This window comes from Eschrichtius robustus, chromosome 12, assembly GCF_028021215.1.
Source record: "Eschrichtius robustus isolate mEscRob2 chromosome 12, mEscRob2.pri, whole genome shotgun sequence".
Taxonomy (NCBI): Eukaryota; Metazoa; Chordata; class Mammalia; order Artiodactyla; family Eschrichtiidae; genus Eschrichtius; species Eschrichtius robustus.
The window spans coordinates 16520287-16539086 of record NC_090835.1 but is presented as its reverse complement, the minus strand read 5'-3'; the positions used below and the strand labels follow the sequence as shown (position 1 = coordinate 16539086).

Genomic DNA, 18800 nt, shown 5'->3' with positions numbered 1-18800 from the left:
ATTCGCATTATCGGGGTCCCAGAAGGAGAAGAGAGAGAGAAAGGACCCGAGAAAATATCTGAAGAGGTTACAGTCAAAAACTTCCCTAACATGGGAAAGGAAATAGCCACCCAAGTCCAGGAAGCATAGAGAGTCCCATACAGGATAAACCCAAGGAGAAACACGTCAAGACACATAGTAATCAAAGTGGCAAAAATTAAAGACAAAGAAAAATCATTGAAAGCAGCAAGGGAAAAATGACAAATAACATACAAGGGAACCCCCATAAGGTTAACAGCTGATTTCTCAGCAGAAACTTTACAAGCCAGAAGGGAGTGGCGTGATATACTTAAAGTGATGAAAGGGAAGAACCTACAACCAAGATTACTCTACCCAGCAAGGATCTCATTCAGATTCGATGGAGAAATCAAAAGCTTTAAAGACAAGCAAAACCTAAGAGAATTTAGCACCACCAAACCAGCTCTACAACAAATTCTAAAGGAATTTCTCTAAGTGGGAAACACAAGAGAAGAAAAGGACCTAAAAAACAAACCCAAAATAATTAAGAAAATGGTCATAGGAACATACATATCGATAATTACCTTAAACGTGAATGGATTAAATGCTCCAACCAAAAGACACAGGCTTGCTGAATGAATACAAAAACAAGACCCTTATATATGCTGTCTACAAGAGACCCACTTCAGACCTAGGGACACATACAGACTGAAAGTGAGGGGGATGGAAAAAGATATTCCATGTAAATGGAAATCAAAAGAAAGCTGGGGAAGCAATACTCATATCAGATAAAATAGACTTTGAAATTAAGAATGTTACAAGAGATAAGGAAGGACACTACATAATGATCAAAGGATCAATCCAAGAAGAAGATATAACAATTATAAATATATATGCACCCAACACAGGAGCGCCTCAATACATAAGGCAACTGCTAACAGCTATAAAAGAGGAAATCGACAGTAACACAATAATAGTGGGGGACTTTAACACCTCACTTACACCAATGAACAGATCATCCAAACAGAAAATTAATAAGGAAAGACAAATGTTAAATGACACAACAGACCAGATATATTTAATTGATATTTATAGGACATTCCATCCAAAAAGAGCAGATTACACTTTCTTCTCAAGTGCACATGGAACATTCTCTAGGATAGATCACATCTTGGGTCACAAATCAAGCCTCAGTAAATTTAAGAAAACTGAAATCATATCAAGCATCTTTTCTGACCACAACGCTATGAGATTAGAAATGAATTACAGGGAAAAAAAACGTAAAAAACACAAACACATGGAGGCTAAACAATACATTACTAAATAACCGAGAGATCACTGAAGAAATCAAAGAGGAAATAAAAAAATACCTAGAGACAAATGACAATGAAAACACGACGATCCAAAACCTATGGGATGCAGCAAAAGCAGTTCTAAGAGGGAAGTTTATAGCTATACAAGCCTACCTCAAGAAACAAGAAAAATCTCAAGTAAACAATCTAACCTTACACCTAAAGGAACTAGAGAAAGAAGAACAAACAAAACCCAAAGTTGGCAGAAGGAAAGAAATCATAAAGATCAGAGCAGAAATAAATGAAATAGAAACAAAGAAAACAATAGCAAAGATCAATAAAACTAAAAGCTGGTTCTTTGAGAAGATAAACAAAATTGATAAACCAGTAGCCAGACTCATCAAGAAAAAGAGGGAGAGGACTCAAGTCAATAAAATTAGACATGAAAAAGGAGAACTTACAACAGACACGGCAGAAATACAAAGCATCCTAAGAGACTACTACAAGCAACTCTACGCCACTAAAATGGAGAGCCTGGAAGAAATGGACAAATTCTTAGAAAGGTATAACCTTCCAAGACTGAACCAGGAAGAAATAGAAAATATGAACAGACCAATCACAAGTAATGAAATTGAAACTGTGATTAAAAATCTTCCAACAAACAAAAGTCCAGGACCAGATGGCTTCACAGGCGAATTCTATCAAACATTTAGAGAAGAGCTAACACCCATCCTTCTCAAACTCTTCCAAAAAGTTGCAGAGGAAGGAACACTCCCAAACTCATTCTATGAGGCCACCATCACCCTGACACCAAAACCAGACAAAGATACTACAAGAAAAGAAAAGTACAGACCAATATCACTGATGAATACAGATGCAAAAATCCTCAACAAAATACTAGCAAACAGAATCCAACAACACATTAAAAGGATCATACACCATGATCAAGTGGGATTTATCCCAGGGATGCAAGGATTCTTCAATATATGCAAGTCAATCAATGTGATTCACCATATGAACAAATTGAAGAATAAAAACCATATGATCATCTCAATAGATGCAGAAAAAGCTTTTAAGAAAATTCAACACCCATTTATGATAAAAACTCTCCAGAAAGTGGGCATAGAGGGAAACTACCTCAATATTTTAAAGGCCATATACGACAAACCCACAGCAAACATCATTCTCAATGGTGAAAAACTGAAAGCATTTCCTCTAAGATCAGGAACAAGACAAGGATCTCCACTCTCACCACTATTATTCAACATAGTTTTGGAAGTCCTAGCCACAGCAATCAGAGAAGAAAAGGAAATAAAAGGAATACAAATTGGAAAAGAAGTAAAACTGTCACTGTCTGCAGATGACATGATACTATACAGAGAGAATCCTAAAGATGCCACCAGAAAACTACTAGAGCTAATCGATGAATTTCGTAAAGTTGCAGGATACAAAATTAATGCACAGAAATGTCTTGCATTCCTATACACTAATGATGAAAAATCTGTAAGAGAAATTAAGGAAACACTCCCATTTACCATTGCAACAAAAAGAATAAAATACCTAGCAATAAACCTACCTAGGGAGACAAGAGACCTGTATGCAGAGAACTATAAGACACTGATGAAAGATATTAAAGATGATACCAACAGATGGAGAGATATACCATGTTCTTGGATTGGAAGAATCAATATTGTGAAAATGACTATACTACCCAAAGCAACCTACAGATTCAATGCAATCCCTATCAAATTACCAATGGCATTTTTTATGGACTAGAACAAAAAATCTTAAAATCTGTATGGAGTCAGAAAAGACCCCGAATAGCCAAAGCAGTCTTGAGGGAAAAAAACGGAGCTGGAGGAATCAGATTCCCTGACTTCAGACTCTACTACAAAGCTACAGTAATCAAGACAATATGGTACTGGCACAAAAACAGAAACACAGATCAATGGAACAAGATAGGGAGCCCAGAGAGAAACCCATGCACCTATGGTCAACTAATCTATGACAAAGGAAGCAAGGATATAAAATGGAGAAAAGACAGTCTCTTCAATAAGTGGTGCTGGGAAAACTGGACAGCTACATGTAAAAGAATGAAATTAGAACACTCCCTAACACCATACACAAAAATAAACTCAAAGTGGAGTAGAGACCTAAATGTAAGATCAGACACTATAAAACTCTTAGAGGAAAACATAGGAAGAACACTCTTTGACATAAATCACAGCAAGATCTTTTTGGATCCACCTCCTAGAGTAATGGAAATAAAAACAAAAATAAACAAATGGGACCTAATGAAACTTCAAAGCTTTTGCACAGCAAAGGAAACCATAAACAAGACGAAAAGACATCCCTCAAGATGGGAGAAAACATTTGCAACTGAACCAGCAGACAAAGGATTAATCTCCAAGATATATAAACAGCTCATGCAGCTCAATATTAAAAAAACAAACAACCCAATCCAAAAATGGGCAGAAGACCTAAATAGACATTTCTCCAAAGAAGACATACAGGCGGCCACGAAGCACATGAAAAGCTGCTCAACATCACTAATTATTAGAGAAATGCAAATCAAAACTACAATGAGGTATCACCTCATACCAGTTAGAATGGGCAGCATCAGAACATCTACAAACAACAAATGCTGGAGAGGGTGTGCAGAAAAGGGAACCCTCTTGCACTCTCGGTGGGAATGTAAATTGATACAGCCACTATGGAGAACAGTATGGAGGTTCCTTAAAAAACGGAAAATAGAATTACCATATGACCCAGCAATCCCACTACTGGGCATATATCCAGAAAAAACCATAATTGAAAAAGACACTTGCACCCCAATATTCATTGCAGCACTATTTACAATAGCCAGGTCATGGAAACAACCTAAATGCCCACCGACAGACGAATGGATAAAGAAGATGTGGTACATATATACAATGGAATATTACTCAGCCATAAAGAGGAACGAAATTGGGTCATTTGTAGAGATGTGGATGGATCTAGAGACTGTCATACAGAGTGAAGTGAGTCAAAAAGAGAAAAACAAATATCGTATATTAAAACATATACTGGAACCTAGAAAAATGGTACAGATGAACCGGTTTGCAGGGCAGAAACTGAGACACAAATGTACAGAACAAACGTATAGACACTAAGCGGGGAAAGCAGTGGGGGGTGGGGGTGGTGGTGTGATGAATTGGGAGATTGGGATTGACATGTATACACTGATGTGTATAAAATGGATAACTAATAAGAACCTGCTGTATAAAATGTAAATTAAATAAAATTCAAAAATTCAAAAAAAAAACCAAAACAAAAAGTCTCCATTAACTTCCATGATTTGGGCTCCCTTTTGGGTATTAGATATTAGAAAACCTTTGCAAAATGGTTGGGTTTCTATTTTATAAATGTCTAGGGCAGTGCTGTCCGATAGAAATATAACACAAGTCACACACATATTTTAAAATTTCTAGTAACCACATTAAAAAAGGTTCAAAGAAACTGGTGAAATTAATTTTAATATTTTTGCTTGACCAAATATAATTAAATTATTATCAGTGCAGAATTTAATCAATAAAAATTGAGATATTTAAATAATTTTTTTAAACTCTGAATATTTTTGGTTACAAGTCTTTTACATTCTGTAAAACACTTTTACTGCATTTTACAGTCTCCATTGGGGCACATCTCAGTTAGGACTAGGTACCTTTCCAATCTTCACCTGCCACATGTGGCTAGCGGCTCCCATATAGGACAGTGAACATGTGAAGTATCTAATACAGTTAAGCAATGAACTAATAGGTAATTAAGGAGCAAGATAACAATCTCCTTGGGTCCTTGACGATTTTTAGCCCATGGCCTATACCTCTGACTTCATTCCAGAAGAGAAACTACTGAAGTGGTAAATTCTAGTGATAGGGAACTATACTCTGATTTCAGAGATAAACAGAAATCTTGAGACAACCATGTAGACTGGGCAAGGTACTTAAACTCTTAGAGACTGTTCCCTAATCTCCGAAATAGAAATAATATCTATCTCATTTTATTTTCGTTAACTAGATGACCTAAATAAAGCATTTTCCACAGTGCCTGGTACACAATGAATGAGCATCCATTAATTACTATTGTTAGTATTATTAATTCTCCTGTCATCACTATTGTTTTCCTCATCCGAGTGTTCCTTCCTCTTCTTGTCTCTATCTCTCTGTTCTCTAACTAGGTCTCTGGCTCCGAAACTTTTTTCATAGCAACTCAGTAAGAAATATACGTAAGATCAAGACCCAGTACACAATATTAAAAGGACAGCTCCGTGAGGACTGGGACATTGTCTGTTTTATTCACTGCCATGTCCCAAATGCCCAGAAGTGCTCAACAGACAATATTTACTAAGTGGGCAGTGTATGCTGATATATTATACTCTATTCTTACTTTAATTTTAATTTATTTATTCTAATAAAAAATGCTAAATGTGACCCACAGAATTGATTTTTTTAATCCACTATTTGGTAGTGACCTTTAGTTTGGAAAACTCTCAACCCTGTTTTGTGCAGGGTCTTCATTTCATTCAGAAGGTACACCTCTTGATGTGGGCACAAGGTGACATAGAGCCTTGAGGTTATCATAAGGTTTTCTTTTCTCTCATATCCCACATATATTCCATCCACAAATCCTCATGAATCTACCTTCGAAATGTATCCAAAATTTGACCACCGCCCCTGCTATCCACCCTGGAGTCAGACATCAACAACCCTTGCCTGATTAGGGCATTAACTTCCCACTGATACCTCTGCTTGCTCACCTGCACCTCTACAATAAATCCACAACACAACATCCAGCCAGATCCTTAAAAAAAAAAAAAGAGTCAGATTACATCCAGCAAGATCCTTTAAAAAAAAAAAAAAAGAAAAAGTCAGATTACATCACTTCTCTGATCAAACCACACTACGGCTCCTGAGGGCATTCAGAGCAAAAGCTCTAAATATTTTCAGTGATATACAAGGCCTTCATTTTTGCTGCATCCATCTCCACGTTAACTCTTGGCTCTCACCTACTACTTCTTTCCCATAACTCTTCCTTGTCCAACCAAGCTAACTTTCCTGCTGTTTCTAGAAATACTCAGCATGTCATATATTAAACGCTTGGATGGATTGCTGACTCTGCCTGGAGCTCCCTTCCCTAAATACTCACGAGGTCAACTCGTTCGCCACAAAGTCTTGGCCCAAATGTCACCTTCTCTATGAGGATGGACCTGATGACCTCTGGTAACTCACTTCCCAGCCCCCCACACTCTCATCTTATTCTGCTTCTTTTCCTTCACAGCACTAGCATCTACTAAATCAATATCATTTTCTACCCTAACATGATGGAATATAAACCCCACAGGGACACAGATCCCTGTCCATTTTCTTCACTGGAAACAATGTATGGCACATAATAGATGCTTAAAAAATATTTTTAAAAGAATGAATGCAGCCTGGTGTTTTGGAGGAAAAAGACGATTAAGTTCACCTTAGGAAAAATTCCCAGCCAAAAATTACTATTTGCCCCTTTGCTACAGAGAGAAACATGCAGAGACAGAACAACAGAAGGAAACAGTTTTAAAAATGCAGAAAATAATGGATAACAAAAAGCTTAAATCTGAGAAAATAGAAAACACAAATTATCAAGCATTTGCTATATTTATTGAGTTTACGTCTTTGGATAAACTCTACTCTACGCAAGTGAATTCACATAACATGTTTTTACTTGGCATTTATTTGGAGATCTTCCCTACCTCATGAACAGATTTTTAACTTTAATACTTAAAAAAATGACCCAATATTGGTTAACAGAATATCACACTCGCAAGCTGGTTTTTTAATCTAAATTTTATATAAATCCAAAACGAGTACCAATATTCAGTACATAAAGAACTGTACGCAATCAATACTCTTTAGAAAATTAGTCAGAGACAAATTCTTCTCCATACTATAATTATAAAGATTACCAATTCTCTAAGTAATACCCTACATAAAATTTATCATATATCAATTAGTCCAGTTCTCCTTTACCAACCTTTATAGCTTTTTTACCAACATACCCAGAAAATCAAGTTGACCTTTAAATTTTTTAATGTCTTAATATTTTAGTAAAATGGATATTTCTTTCTCCATAAATTCATTCATAAGTCTATAAAACATTTCTAAAAAATACTGAAAACAAGCAATACAATTTGCACACAGTGCAAAATTACAACTCAAAATTTTAAACCTTTGAAATACTGATCTCATTTTCTTTAGCTATACTTCCACTTTCTGAGTATATCTACCTGTTTCCAACTAATTGTAAAAGTTCAAGGTTGTTTCTATGAAAGTTGATATTGTGAATAATAATACTGCTGTAGTGTATTCCCTTTCATTTTCTCCTTGTACAACAGAACTCAAATTTAAAATTTTGTAAATGAAGAAAATAAGCCAAGAAAAAGATTTATTTTGATATCTGTGTTGGTCTTTCTCCAAAGACTATTTAAAACAGTAGCAATTTATAAATAATTACTCCTTTTTTCCTCAGTGCTAGATTAGTAGGAAAGAAAATGTTTTAGGAAACAAAATTGAGGCATCACAGCGGAAAACCTGTTTAAAAAAACTTTATTTTAAAAGTTGGAGGTTTAAATATCATTTAAATACTTCAAGAATGTTTAAAGTTTGACATAAGGGCTTAGAAGTTTACTCCAATATAAACATGTCTTCAAATAACACATGTTTTACCTGACAATGCATTTGGCCTCATTCCATACCAATTTCCTCCTCTTAGAAAAGAAAAATGACAAGCTACTTTTTTTGTTGTTACGTTCCTTAGGTATCATAAAGCACTTGTGTTTATCTAGAAGATAGGTCTTCTTCTCAGGAGACGGATGCTGAAATTTTTAGAGGTGAGAGGTGATAACTTCTGTAACTTACTTTCAAATGGTGTAGTCAATCAAACAATGAATGGAAAATACACACACATATGTATATATATAGAACAAGTACAGTAAATGGTACAATAGTTAAATCTAAATGGTGCATATGTAGGTACTTATTGTACTATTCTTTCAACCCTTTAGGTGCTGGAGAGTTTTTATAATAAAAAGAAAGAAAACTTTGCAAACAAATCAACGGACAAAGGATTAATCTCCAAAATATAAAAACAACTCATGCAGCTCAATATCAAAAAAACAACCCAATCAAAAAATGGGCAGGAGACCTAAATAGACATTTCTCCAAAGAAGACATACAGATGGTCAAGAGGCACATGAAAAGCTGCTCAACATCGCTAATTATTAGAGAAATGCAAATCAAAGCTACAATGAGATAGCACCTCACAGCAGTTAGAATGGGCATCATCAGAAAATCTACAAACAACAAATGCTGGAGAGGGTGTGGAGAAAAGGCAACCCTCTTGCACTCTTGGTGGGAATGTAAATTGATACAGCCATTATGGAGAACAGTATGGAGGTTCCTTAAAAAACTAAAAATATAATTACCATATGACCCAGCAATCCCACTCCTGGGCATCTACCCAGAGAAAACCACAATTCAAAAAGACACATGCACCCCAATGTTCACTGCAGCACTATTTACAATAACCAGGTCATGGAAGCAACCTAAATGCCCATTGACAGACAAATGGATAAAGAAGATGCGGTCCATATATACAATGGAATATTACTCAGCCATAAAAAGGAACGAAATTGGGTCATTTGTAGAGATGTGGATGGACCTAGAGACCATCATACAGAGTGAAGTAAGTCAGAAAAAGAAACACAAATATCGTATATTAACGCATGTATGTGGAATCTAGAAAAATGGTACAGATGAACCTGTTTGCAAGGCAGAAATAGAGACACAGACGTAGAGAACAAATGTATGGACACCAATGGGGGAAAGGGTGGGTGGGATGAATTGGGAGCCTGGGATTGACATATATACACTAATATGTATAAAACAGATAACTAGTGAGAAACTGCTGTACAGCACAGGAAACTCCACTTTGCTGTACAGTAGAAACTAACACAACATTGTAAAACAACTATACCCCAATAAAAAAATAAAATACAATAAAATAAAGCAAAAAACTAATCGTTGCACACATGTTAACTTCATTTTAAAAAATCCTTGTCTTACTCTTCCACTGTTCAAGAAAATGAAACAAAATGAACATGCATCAAATGATTTTTAAGAGTTGCTTTTGTATGGTGAATATATGAGAATTATTCCTTTTTCTTTCTGTTTTGTTCTAAACTTCAAATTTTCAAAATTAACAAATAAAAATTCTATCCTTAGTTTTGGTCCCTTAAATAAGTTATTTGCTGAAAGAAAAATAGTATTGTTTTTAAGATTAGATATGAAAATACAGACATTTTTTAAAATCTGTATTTTCCCTTTACACTACAGATTACAAGATTTAGCCATTTTGGTAAAAAAGTCACGAATTAACATTCTCAAATTCTGATTAATTGTTATATTCGTAACACAACAGTAGATCCATAATATTTTTTGTACACATGTATCTATTCTTTCTTTTTATTTGAATTTTATTTTATTTATTTTTTATACAGCAGGTTCTTATTAGATGCATGATATTAAATGCCATTATATTTGTAATGAAAGTAAAATGGTCTGCAAACATTAGGGAGCACAATGAGAATCCAGTTATCAGAAGAGAAAATTAGAATTTCCTTTCTGGGACAAAAAAAAAGACTTGTGGAGGATCAGTTCAACATTTAAAAATTATTTAACAAATGACTCAAGTATAGTTCTAACTTCAATTTAGAAAATATAGCTTATTGTTACCTCCTAGGCAGCCAACGAATGAAAGCAGGATCAACTGTTTCCATGACAACATCATCTTTAATTGCCAAAAGCAAGAGTAACTCTTGTCCAGTCTCTGATGAATAGAATGCTATGTCTTCAGGTGAATCCTTTAATCTGTAAAATAAATATACAAAGAAGTCAGACTTGAAAAAACGAATTGCTTTAAAACATAGATTTTCTTCTTTTCATAAAACTGTACCACTCTCAACCACTCAAAATCCCCAAATGAAATGAATCTTTTTTGGTGCAAAAAAGATGTATGATATGTAGATACTTAAAAAACTCTTTATGTAACTGATAGGCAGACAGAGGGGCTTCACAAAATTAGAAATGTTTGACAATACTAAAATATTAAATATTAGTATATTAAGTATTGAAACTTTTGCTAGATAGTAATTACAACAAGTAAAATATTACCCTGAAGTTGTAACTTTTCTCATTTTCTCTCATGATAATATTTTTGGTTAAACTAAGAGTCACATCAGCAGATTTGATATCTCGAAACACTGCTTTTCATAGTCTCTGAATCCCTCATAGGCATATAAATTATAAATAACATTATCAATGTTCATTTTAAGCCTGTTTTTTCAGAAACAATTGCAGAAAGCCCTCAATTACATATGTTGAATTAAAAAAATGCTAATGATGAAAATTGTTCAGTATGAGAATCTTGCAAATGAAACTATTTTTTGCTTGCTGAATTTCATAAACTTGAATGTGCTGGCTGAGAGTAAATAATTGTGTGAATATCCTGTGTCATTTTCAATGGCCATTTGAAACTACCTAAACTGCACGGTTAATGATCAAGTAGGCTGGATGCACACACTTAAAATCAGAGAAACTTTTTTCCATTGCTAAAACTCAGCTGGTTCCACACAGGGAAATGAATGACTTTAATGCCAGCCATTTTAGCAGAGAAGGTGTACAACTCTCAGTCAGTAGCTGCTATGGATTGGGCTGTCTTAGTTGTTGCTAAGCAAACGAGAGAAATCTCAGTGGTTCTTAACTACGGGATTCTGCCATGTGATGTGATATATTCAATTAGAATTAAGTGTGTTCCAAATAATAATTTCAAGAGTGAAAATATGACATCTTGCAAGTTACATACTTAAAATAATGTATTAAATCAGTTATTCCTATAGTAATGCTGCTCTTGTTCACTTGCAATATAATATACATTCTTGGGGAAGGCGAGGGGAGTAAGCGGTAGAACTGCTAGAATTCCGGGATTTCGGCATAACTCTGACTTGGCCCGTGGGAATCTGAAACAGGTGGAAATACGATTGAGAACTACTCCTCTAAGGACTGCAGGTTGGCAACTTACACCATCATGGGATCTGTGACCATTTCTAACTGTCCCCATTACTACAAATTGCAAGTGTCTTAGTTTAGGTTCCCCTTAATGCAAACACTGCAAAATGAATTCAAGTGCAAGCAGTTTACTTGAGAGGTGAATGACAAAAACAGTCAGGACCTGGTGAAGTAAGAGAGGGAAAGGAAGGCAGCCAATAAAGGGTAAGATATGAACCCATCAACCCCTGTGTCTAAGTACAGCTTATTCCTTTTGGGGAAACTCTGGAAGTCCAGCCTGCGTAGAACGTATGCCTCAGAGTAATGCCAGAGTTATGCTTCAGTTGTCCAGTTATCCTTGCCAAGCCGCAAGGGATCTGGGGTATTTATACAACTCCCATGAGTCATCGTTTGGAGGCTATTTTCAGGGAGTATTAATGATCCAGCACTTCTAGCCTCTCATAGGGACAGCAAAATGGCTTCAGAGGCAAAAACAAAAAACAAAAAAAACCCATTAGGTCCATTCAAAGAATGCATTTGGTGGCAAGTGGAAGTGATGTGCACTGAAGTGATAATGGCAAGAGTCACATGTGGTGTCTGTCTCACTGTGCATATGAAACTAAGACATTTTGAAGCTATTTTCAATAGCATTCAGTCCCGTGAGACTTATGGCCAAAATCATGAAATTATTTAAGTGTACAAGGAAGGACACATTCTACTTCATTCAATAATTACTTCTCAAGCCTTTCCAGTGGTTGATTTCCCCCACTTGGACCAAAGGCTTTCAGATACCTAGCCTGCCTTCCTTTTTCCTGATTAATCAGTAAGACATTTTGTATCCATAATTATTTTCAATTACTAAGTTGAATAATAACTTAAATCATTCCAGATTACACTTAAATATGACAGCCATAACCACCATAACTTCCTTCTAATGATGCACGTGAGGAAACCACAGTCCAGAAATCATGAGAAGAATGGCATACACACATATACACGGTAGAAAAGCAAAAAAAATTTTTGAACTTTTCAAATAAAATACAATGACAATTATTCATAAAAGGCGTTGGAAACATTAAATGCAGTAATATGATACACGAAATGTCAAATATTCATAAAAAGCTAGGCAGCAGTTGCAAGGTACATTAAAGTCTGGGGACAACAGTTAAGTCTCAAACACAGGAAAGCCTTGAGGAGTAAAACATTATCAAACTAGTATTTCATTCTTTGAGGAGTTAAAGCTATCCAGTTTATACATTAAATGGACTGAGAAAGAATTTGGTAATAACAAAATAATAGACTTAAAAAGAACAGGTTGTTGGAATTTTCAAGAAAAAAGGAAAACTTTAGCAGAAGATCCTGTAGTAACATCATCACTATCATTAAAATGCATCCATATAAATGTGTGAGGCTTTGCTCTATGTCATACAGAGAACAAAACATATGGTCTATGTTCTAATACTGCAACGGGAAAAGAAAACATTATAAACACTTGTAAGTAGGATAAGGAGAAAATTACTAGACTGATACATCTTTGAAAGTAGGACCACAGCTTTTCCACCACTGCAATGTTTCTAACACCCTGTGCATCATTTTAGGCTTTTAAGTAATTTTTCTTGCTGAGCTTTAAGAAAAATGAATAAGTCAATTTGGGAGATTAAACCATTTCACTGGTCATCAAGGGAGTGAGAAGCATTTCTACTTAAAGAAAAGATAAGTCACAGCATGGGATCTAGCCACCACTTGAAAATTATTTCAGAAAAATGTATAAGAAGGCATTAAGTAGATGGTAAATTAAAAAAAAAAAGTTATCTTCCCAACAATGCATCCCACAACTAACACGCGTATCAGCTACATTTGCAAAGTGTAAGTATGTTCAAAGAAGTCCTAAAGTCTTTTTGAAAATTCATTCATTCAATAAATATTTATTAAGCTCTTATTAGGTGCTGGAATTTTAATTCTGGAGGAAGATGAAGATGGGGTTGTCAGATAATTGACGATCCCTGCCCTCATGGAATATACAAACTAATGGGAGTGATATACGATTCAATTACTTACAAAGTATATGTAAACTGACCACTGTGAAAGGTACAATGAAGGGATAGGAGTTTCTAGTGAAAATCTCAACGAGAACAACCCTCATCAGGAAGGTCAGGAGAAGCTCCTCTTAAGAACTGCAGTGAAATGGAAGAAAAGAAGAGATGACATAATCAGATGTGTGTATGTTTTGCAGGGTGAGAAAAGGAAGAAATTTTCCAGGTATAGACAAAGCCTTGAGTTGGTAAACAGGCTGGTGAGTAGCCACTGTCTGGACCCTCTCCTATCAAATAACCATCCTGTCTCCCAGGCTGGCCCAGAACCCCACCCCACCAACTAGATGTACCACCTAAAAATTAGTGACTGGCTCAACAGGGGGTTTCCAGAATTCTGCTCTAGCCCATGTCACTTCTGACTGGTCAGTGCCCATGTCCTACTGCTGGTTAAATATTTTGGCAATCACCCCTGGGCGTAAAGAATAGAATATGCAAAAGGCCCTGTGGCTTCAGTGTTCATGGCTTATTGTACGAACAGAAAGAAGATTGATGAGATAGAATGCCGATGGCCAAGTTCACTGTGGTGTGAAATGAGACTGCAGATGCATAATAGGGGTCAAGCTTCTATGCCTGGCTAAGAATATTAGTATCAGGATAAAGCCCTTTGAAAACGCAGTACAATTTTAACCAGGAGTTGACATGATCAGATTTACAATGAACATTCAAATCAGACAATATTATAATCTGTGTCAGGCTTAAAAGGATAAAAAGACAACATATTTTGCAACACACCAATTTCGTTCTTGCCTTCAAATGCATAGAAGTCAGAAGCTAGACGATATTAACCAAACTATCTGATTTAAGAGAAGAAATATGTATATTCCAATATTCTTATATTGGTTCACACACATACACATACACACAGGCACACACTGTATAAAGTTCAAAGATAAAAAGAAACTTCATTAGGGATACTATTCTTAAAAATTATGCTGCTCATTTTTAATCAGTGCTAAAGTAGGGCACTGACTTTATAAATAATGAAGGTAATTAATACAGTCATGACCTGACTTCTCAGTGTTGCCAAGTATTGTCACAGAGAGAAAGGTCATATAAAAGCTCGTACCACTTCTGAAATCACCAAGTTAAAATAAATACAAAAGAAGCTACTGAAGCAAGACAGATATGAATCAAAATGTCATCTGCTACAATAAAAATATTCTACTATTCACAGGAATGTTTTAAATCAAAGAAATAAATAGATACCCTTTAGAATTTTCTCTGCTAATAGACATTTGCTTCTAGGGGTTAAAGCTTAATAAATTCACAACACATTTCTCATGGTGGTCTTTAAAAAGCCCCCAAATTTAGTATATATTAACAACTGTACTATCTATTCTTAATGTCAACTCAGTTAAAAATGCTAGACCTTGGACTTAAAACAAAAAATGCTCTAAATAGTTGTTCCCAGTTGCTCTAAAAGAAGAGATCATTTGTGGCTTTTGTCATACCCTTTACAAAATTGCTACTAAGCTTGTGGATCATGAAATATTGATATATATTTATATTGAATATACATACACAGCTCTGAATGCAGTCTTGGCAAATGCTCAGAGTTAAGCTTCTTTATGCGGTGGAAACTTTAGGTGTGAGAATGATTTGACTTCATTTATATCAGAGGAACGGGTACCTAACGCACATTCTCCTTTTCAAAGAGACAAACCCTACAGCAATTTTGTTGAGAGGATTGCTGAACACATCTCTCACATCCAAAAAATCTCACCTCCAACTCTGATATTTGAGAAACAAAATCTATTCATGAATATACAGTATTCCCAACCTGTACCAAAAAAACCACAGAAAACCTTGAGCAGATTAGAGCCTTTTAGTAGAGTAAAATATTTAATCATTAATGCATAAAAGTTTGATGCCTATGGTGTTGTATTTTGAGTCTTGTAGAGAAATTAGCTCACTATCGTGGTATACAACGTAACACCATGGTAGTCAATGAATGCATGAGTTTAACACTTGATAAGACTGCACATCCTGCCAGTTCAGAAATCAGGCTGCATACACCCACTTTGTTTTCATTCATCATCATAATCATTCACTCATTCAGGATCTGCACTTCTTCCAGAAATGCAGTTGATCCACTCTGCATACTATACCTCTTTCCTGCTGAAACTGAACAGGCAGGGGATGAAATTCACGTGAATACTGGGCTCAAAGTCCAACATTCTTGACAACTCCACACACATCCTCCCTACAGTTCGTAAGTGTTCCGCAGCTAAGAAGAGGGGAGAATATAATGTGCCCAGGTTGATGTTACCTTCACACTAACAGTTTTGTATTTACAGTAGCACAATCAGCAAATAAGGCAAATGCCAGCTAGAAGCCATCTATCCCATGCTCCTGAGGACACCTACAGCCCCTTACAGTCCTTCCTCCAACCCTCAGCACTTTCAACACCTCCCATTATAGTTACAGAGACTATGGCTTTTCTCTCCAAACAGACTACAATCTGCAAAAGAACAGCGATTCATAACCTTTTGTAGGTTAAGGTCCTTTTTGAGAAATCAGCCAAATCTATGGACCCTCTTACCGCTCTACGCCAAATACAGATAGACTGACATAAGCTAACTTTTGTTTTGTACACAATTTGTTTTATTACACTGGAAAGTAATTTCTTTTACATAGCTATTACATGTGTGTGTACCTATATATGGGTGTATATATTATAGACATATGTGTGTGGGTGTATATATATGTGTGTATTTGGAGATTTATTTCTTCTTTCTTTGTTCATGCAGAAATTAATGACAACTTCATCAAAATGGAATTAAGTATAAATTATGCAGATTGAAAAGAAAAAAATTATGTTGAAAAATAATTGTTCCTGAGAAGGTCACTGTTGAAAAGCTTGATAAATAAGTTGAGATCATGAACCTGTTTTTGGTATAGAGAAGCATCTCATCGCTGACATCCAGTTAATTTTTTTCTTTTGATCTTTTAGCAATCAGTGTACACAGGCAGTAGCAAAGCGAATCAGACCTCTTTTTGGGGCATACATTGCGGTCGATGAATCAGCTATATAAAAATACTGCCAGAACACTCTGAGGCACCTTATGTTGATTTCAGAGCCTCTTTTTACTTTGTCCTCAACTCAACAAGGTCTTCTCTGGCAACTCAAGAGATCTCTCTGTCCTCAACTCAAAGATGGTTTCACTGATACCACCTCAGAAAAAACTGCAATTCCATTTTTCAGTTGGTTCCACTAATTTCATGCAACTGCAAGGTGAAGAGAAAAGACACAGCTACAAAATCATGCCAACCTGTTTCTTGCTTCAAAATATTAGACAAAATGTCATTATTTCTAAGTATACTTGACAGAGGGTTTACTTCAATTCTCTTGCTTTCCTTTAAGCCTCAAACTAAATGTGGCCATTTCCAGGGCACAATGTTTTTACAAACATCTCTCCAATCATAGGTGACTACTACTTGGCATGCAAGAACAACCCTTGAAGCATCTTGTGTTTTGGAGCAGGTCCAAGTTTCGAAAAGTTGCAGGATCTTCTAATGGAATTTTCATCCTTAAAAAAACGATTGACACTGTCCAATGTTTTTCCAAGGTAGTCAGAACAAAGGTGCTCTTGTGGGGATTTTTTTTTTAATTTAATTCTTCCAGTGAAAAGAACCCTGCTCTGGGACTTGGACTTTTGGGTCCTACCACATTTAATGATAACTAGAAAACTAAACGATAAGCAAATTCTGCTATATACTTATCCTTGACATTTTCTAACTTAAACAAGGAACAAAATCAACAAAGACAAATTTCCATAATTATAAATGCTGCATGGGTTTTCTTCCTTTCTTACTGAATGGGAAATTACTGTAGACCTCATGATATGGTAACGAGGAGCAACGTAACTTTCTTAAGTCTACATCACAACATTCCTTGCCACTATATATTTATTTAGAATTTTAAAATAGCTTAAAAACCATACGATGCAGGGACTTCCCTGGTGGTGCAGTGGTTAGGAGTCTGCCTGCCAGTGCAGGGGACGGGTTTGAGCCCTGGTCCGGGAAGATCCCACGTGCCGCGGAGCAACTAAGCCCATGTGCCACAACTACTGAGCCTGCACTCTAGAGCCCATAAGCCACAACTACTGAGCCCTCATGCCATAACTACTGAAGCCCGCACGCCTAGAGCTCATGCTCTGCAAGAAGAGAAGCCACCACAATGAGAAGCCCGCGCACCGCAACAGAGTAGACCCCGCTCGCCACATCTAGAGGAAGCCTGCGTGCAACAATGAAGACCCAACGCAGCCAAAAATAAATAAATTTATTTAAAAAAAAAAACACCATATGATGCAAATGCTTTTCTACAAAGATAATATTCCAAATATTAGAAAGGAAAATGAACTGTGATATCATTATCTTTTATTGCTTGTTATTTCCCAGATATTGTTTCATACATTAACCCACTTCACCCTCACGACAATCCATGAGGCTCATTCTATTATCACCCCCATTTTTCAGATAAAGAAGCAAAGACACATATGGGTTAAGACATTTACCCAAGATAAATAAAGACAGAACCTCTGTACTTTCAATTATTTTTCACATGATATGTAGCAAATGGAATGTTTACGCAGTCAGATTGTTAGGGAACCATAAAGTATAACCTGATCTTTTATATATTTTTATTTATCTATTTTTTACTTTTTATTGGAGTATAGTTGCTTTACAATGTTGTGTTAGTTTCTACTGTACAGCAAAGTGAATCAGCTATACGTATAAATATATCCCCCCTTTTTTGGATTTCCTTCCCATTTAGGTCACCACAGAGCACTGAGTAGAGTTCCCTCTGCTATACAGTAGGTTATCATTAGTTATCTATTTTATACACAGCATCAATAGTGTATATATGTCAATCCCAATCCCCCAATTCATCCCACCCCCGCCTTCCCCCTTGGTATCCATACGTTTGTTCTCTACCTCTGTGTCTCTATTTATGCTTTGTAAATAAGATCATCTATACCAATTTTTTCAGATTCCACATATATGCGTTAATATACAATATTTGTTTTTCTCCTGATCATTTATATACTTTTAAACGTTTGTATTAATACAGTTGGCAACTGAAACTAGTTCTATAACTGATACTGCATTAAATTTCACTTAAATTCATTACATTTTTAACAAATTAAATTTCTTTTATAAAGGGAAAGTACTGGACTATTTAAATAAACAACGCTTCTGCTTGATTTCAAGCATATACACTGTGATAACGTACCATCCCGATAGTAGGTAAGAATTAAGAAAAATGCAGCAGCTCTGTTTGGGATTAAATCAAG

The 18800-nt window shown here is 35.7% G+C and overlaps 1 protein-coding gene across 1 annotated transcript in view; it reads right to left on the bottom strand.

Annotated features, from left to right (window-relative positions):
• CNTN3 (contactin 3) overlaps nt 1-18800 on the bottom strand; it is a 310295-nt gene that overhangs the window by 217831 nt on the left and 73664 nt on the right. Inside the window, exon 2 of the mRNA XM_068557391.1 lies at nt 10100-10234. Within this exon, the coding sequence (XP_068413492.1) occupies nt 10100-10154 (55 nt within the window). The 5' untranslated portion in view covers nt 10155-10234. The remainder of the gene's footprint in view (nt 1-10099; nt 10235-18800) is intronic.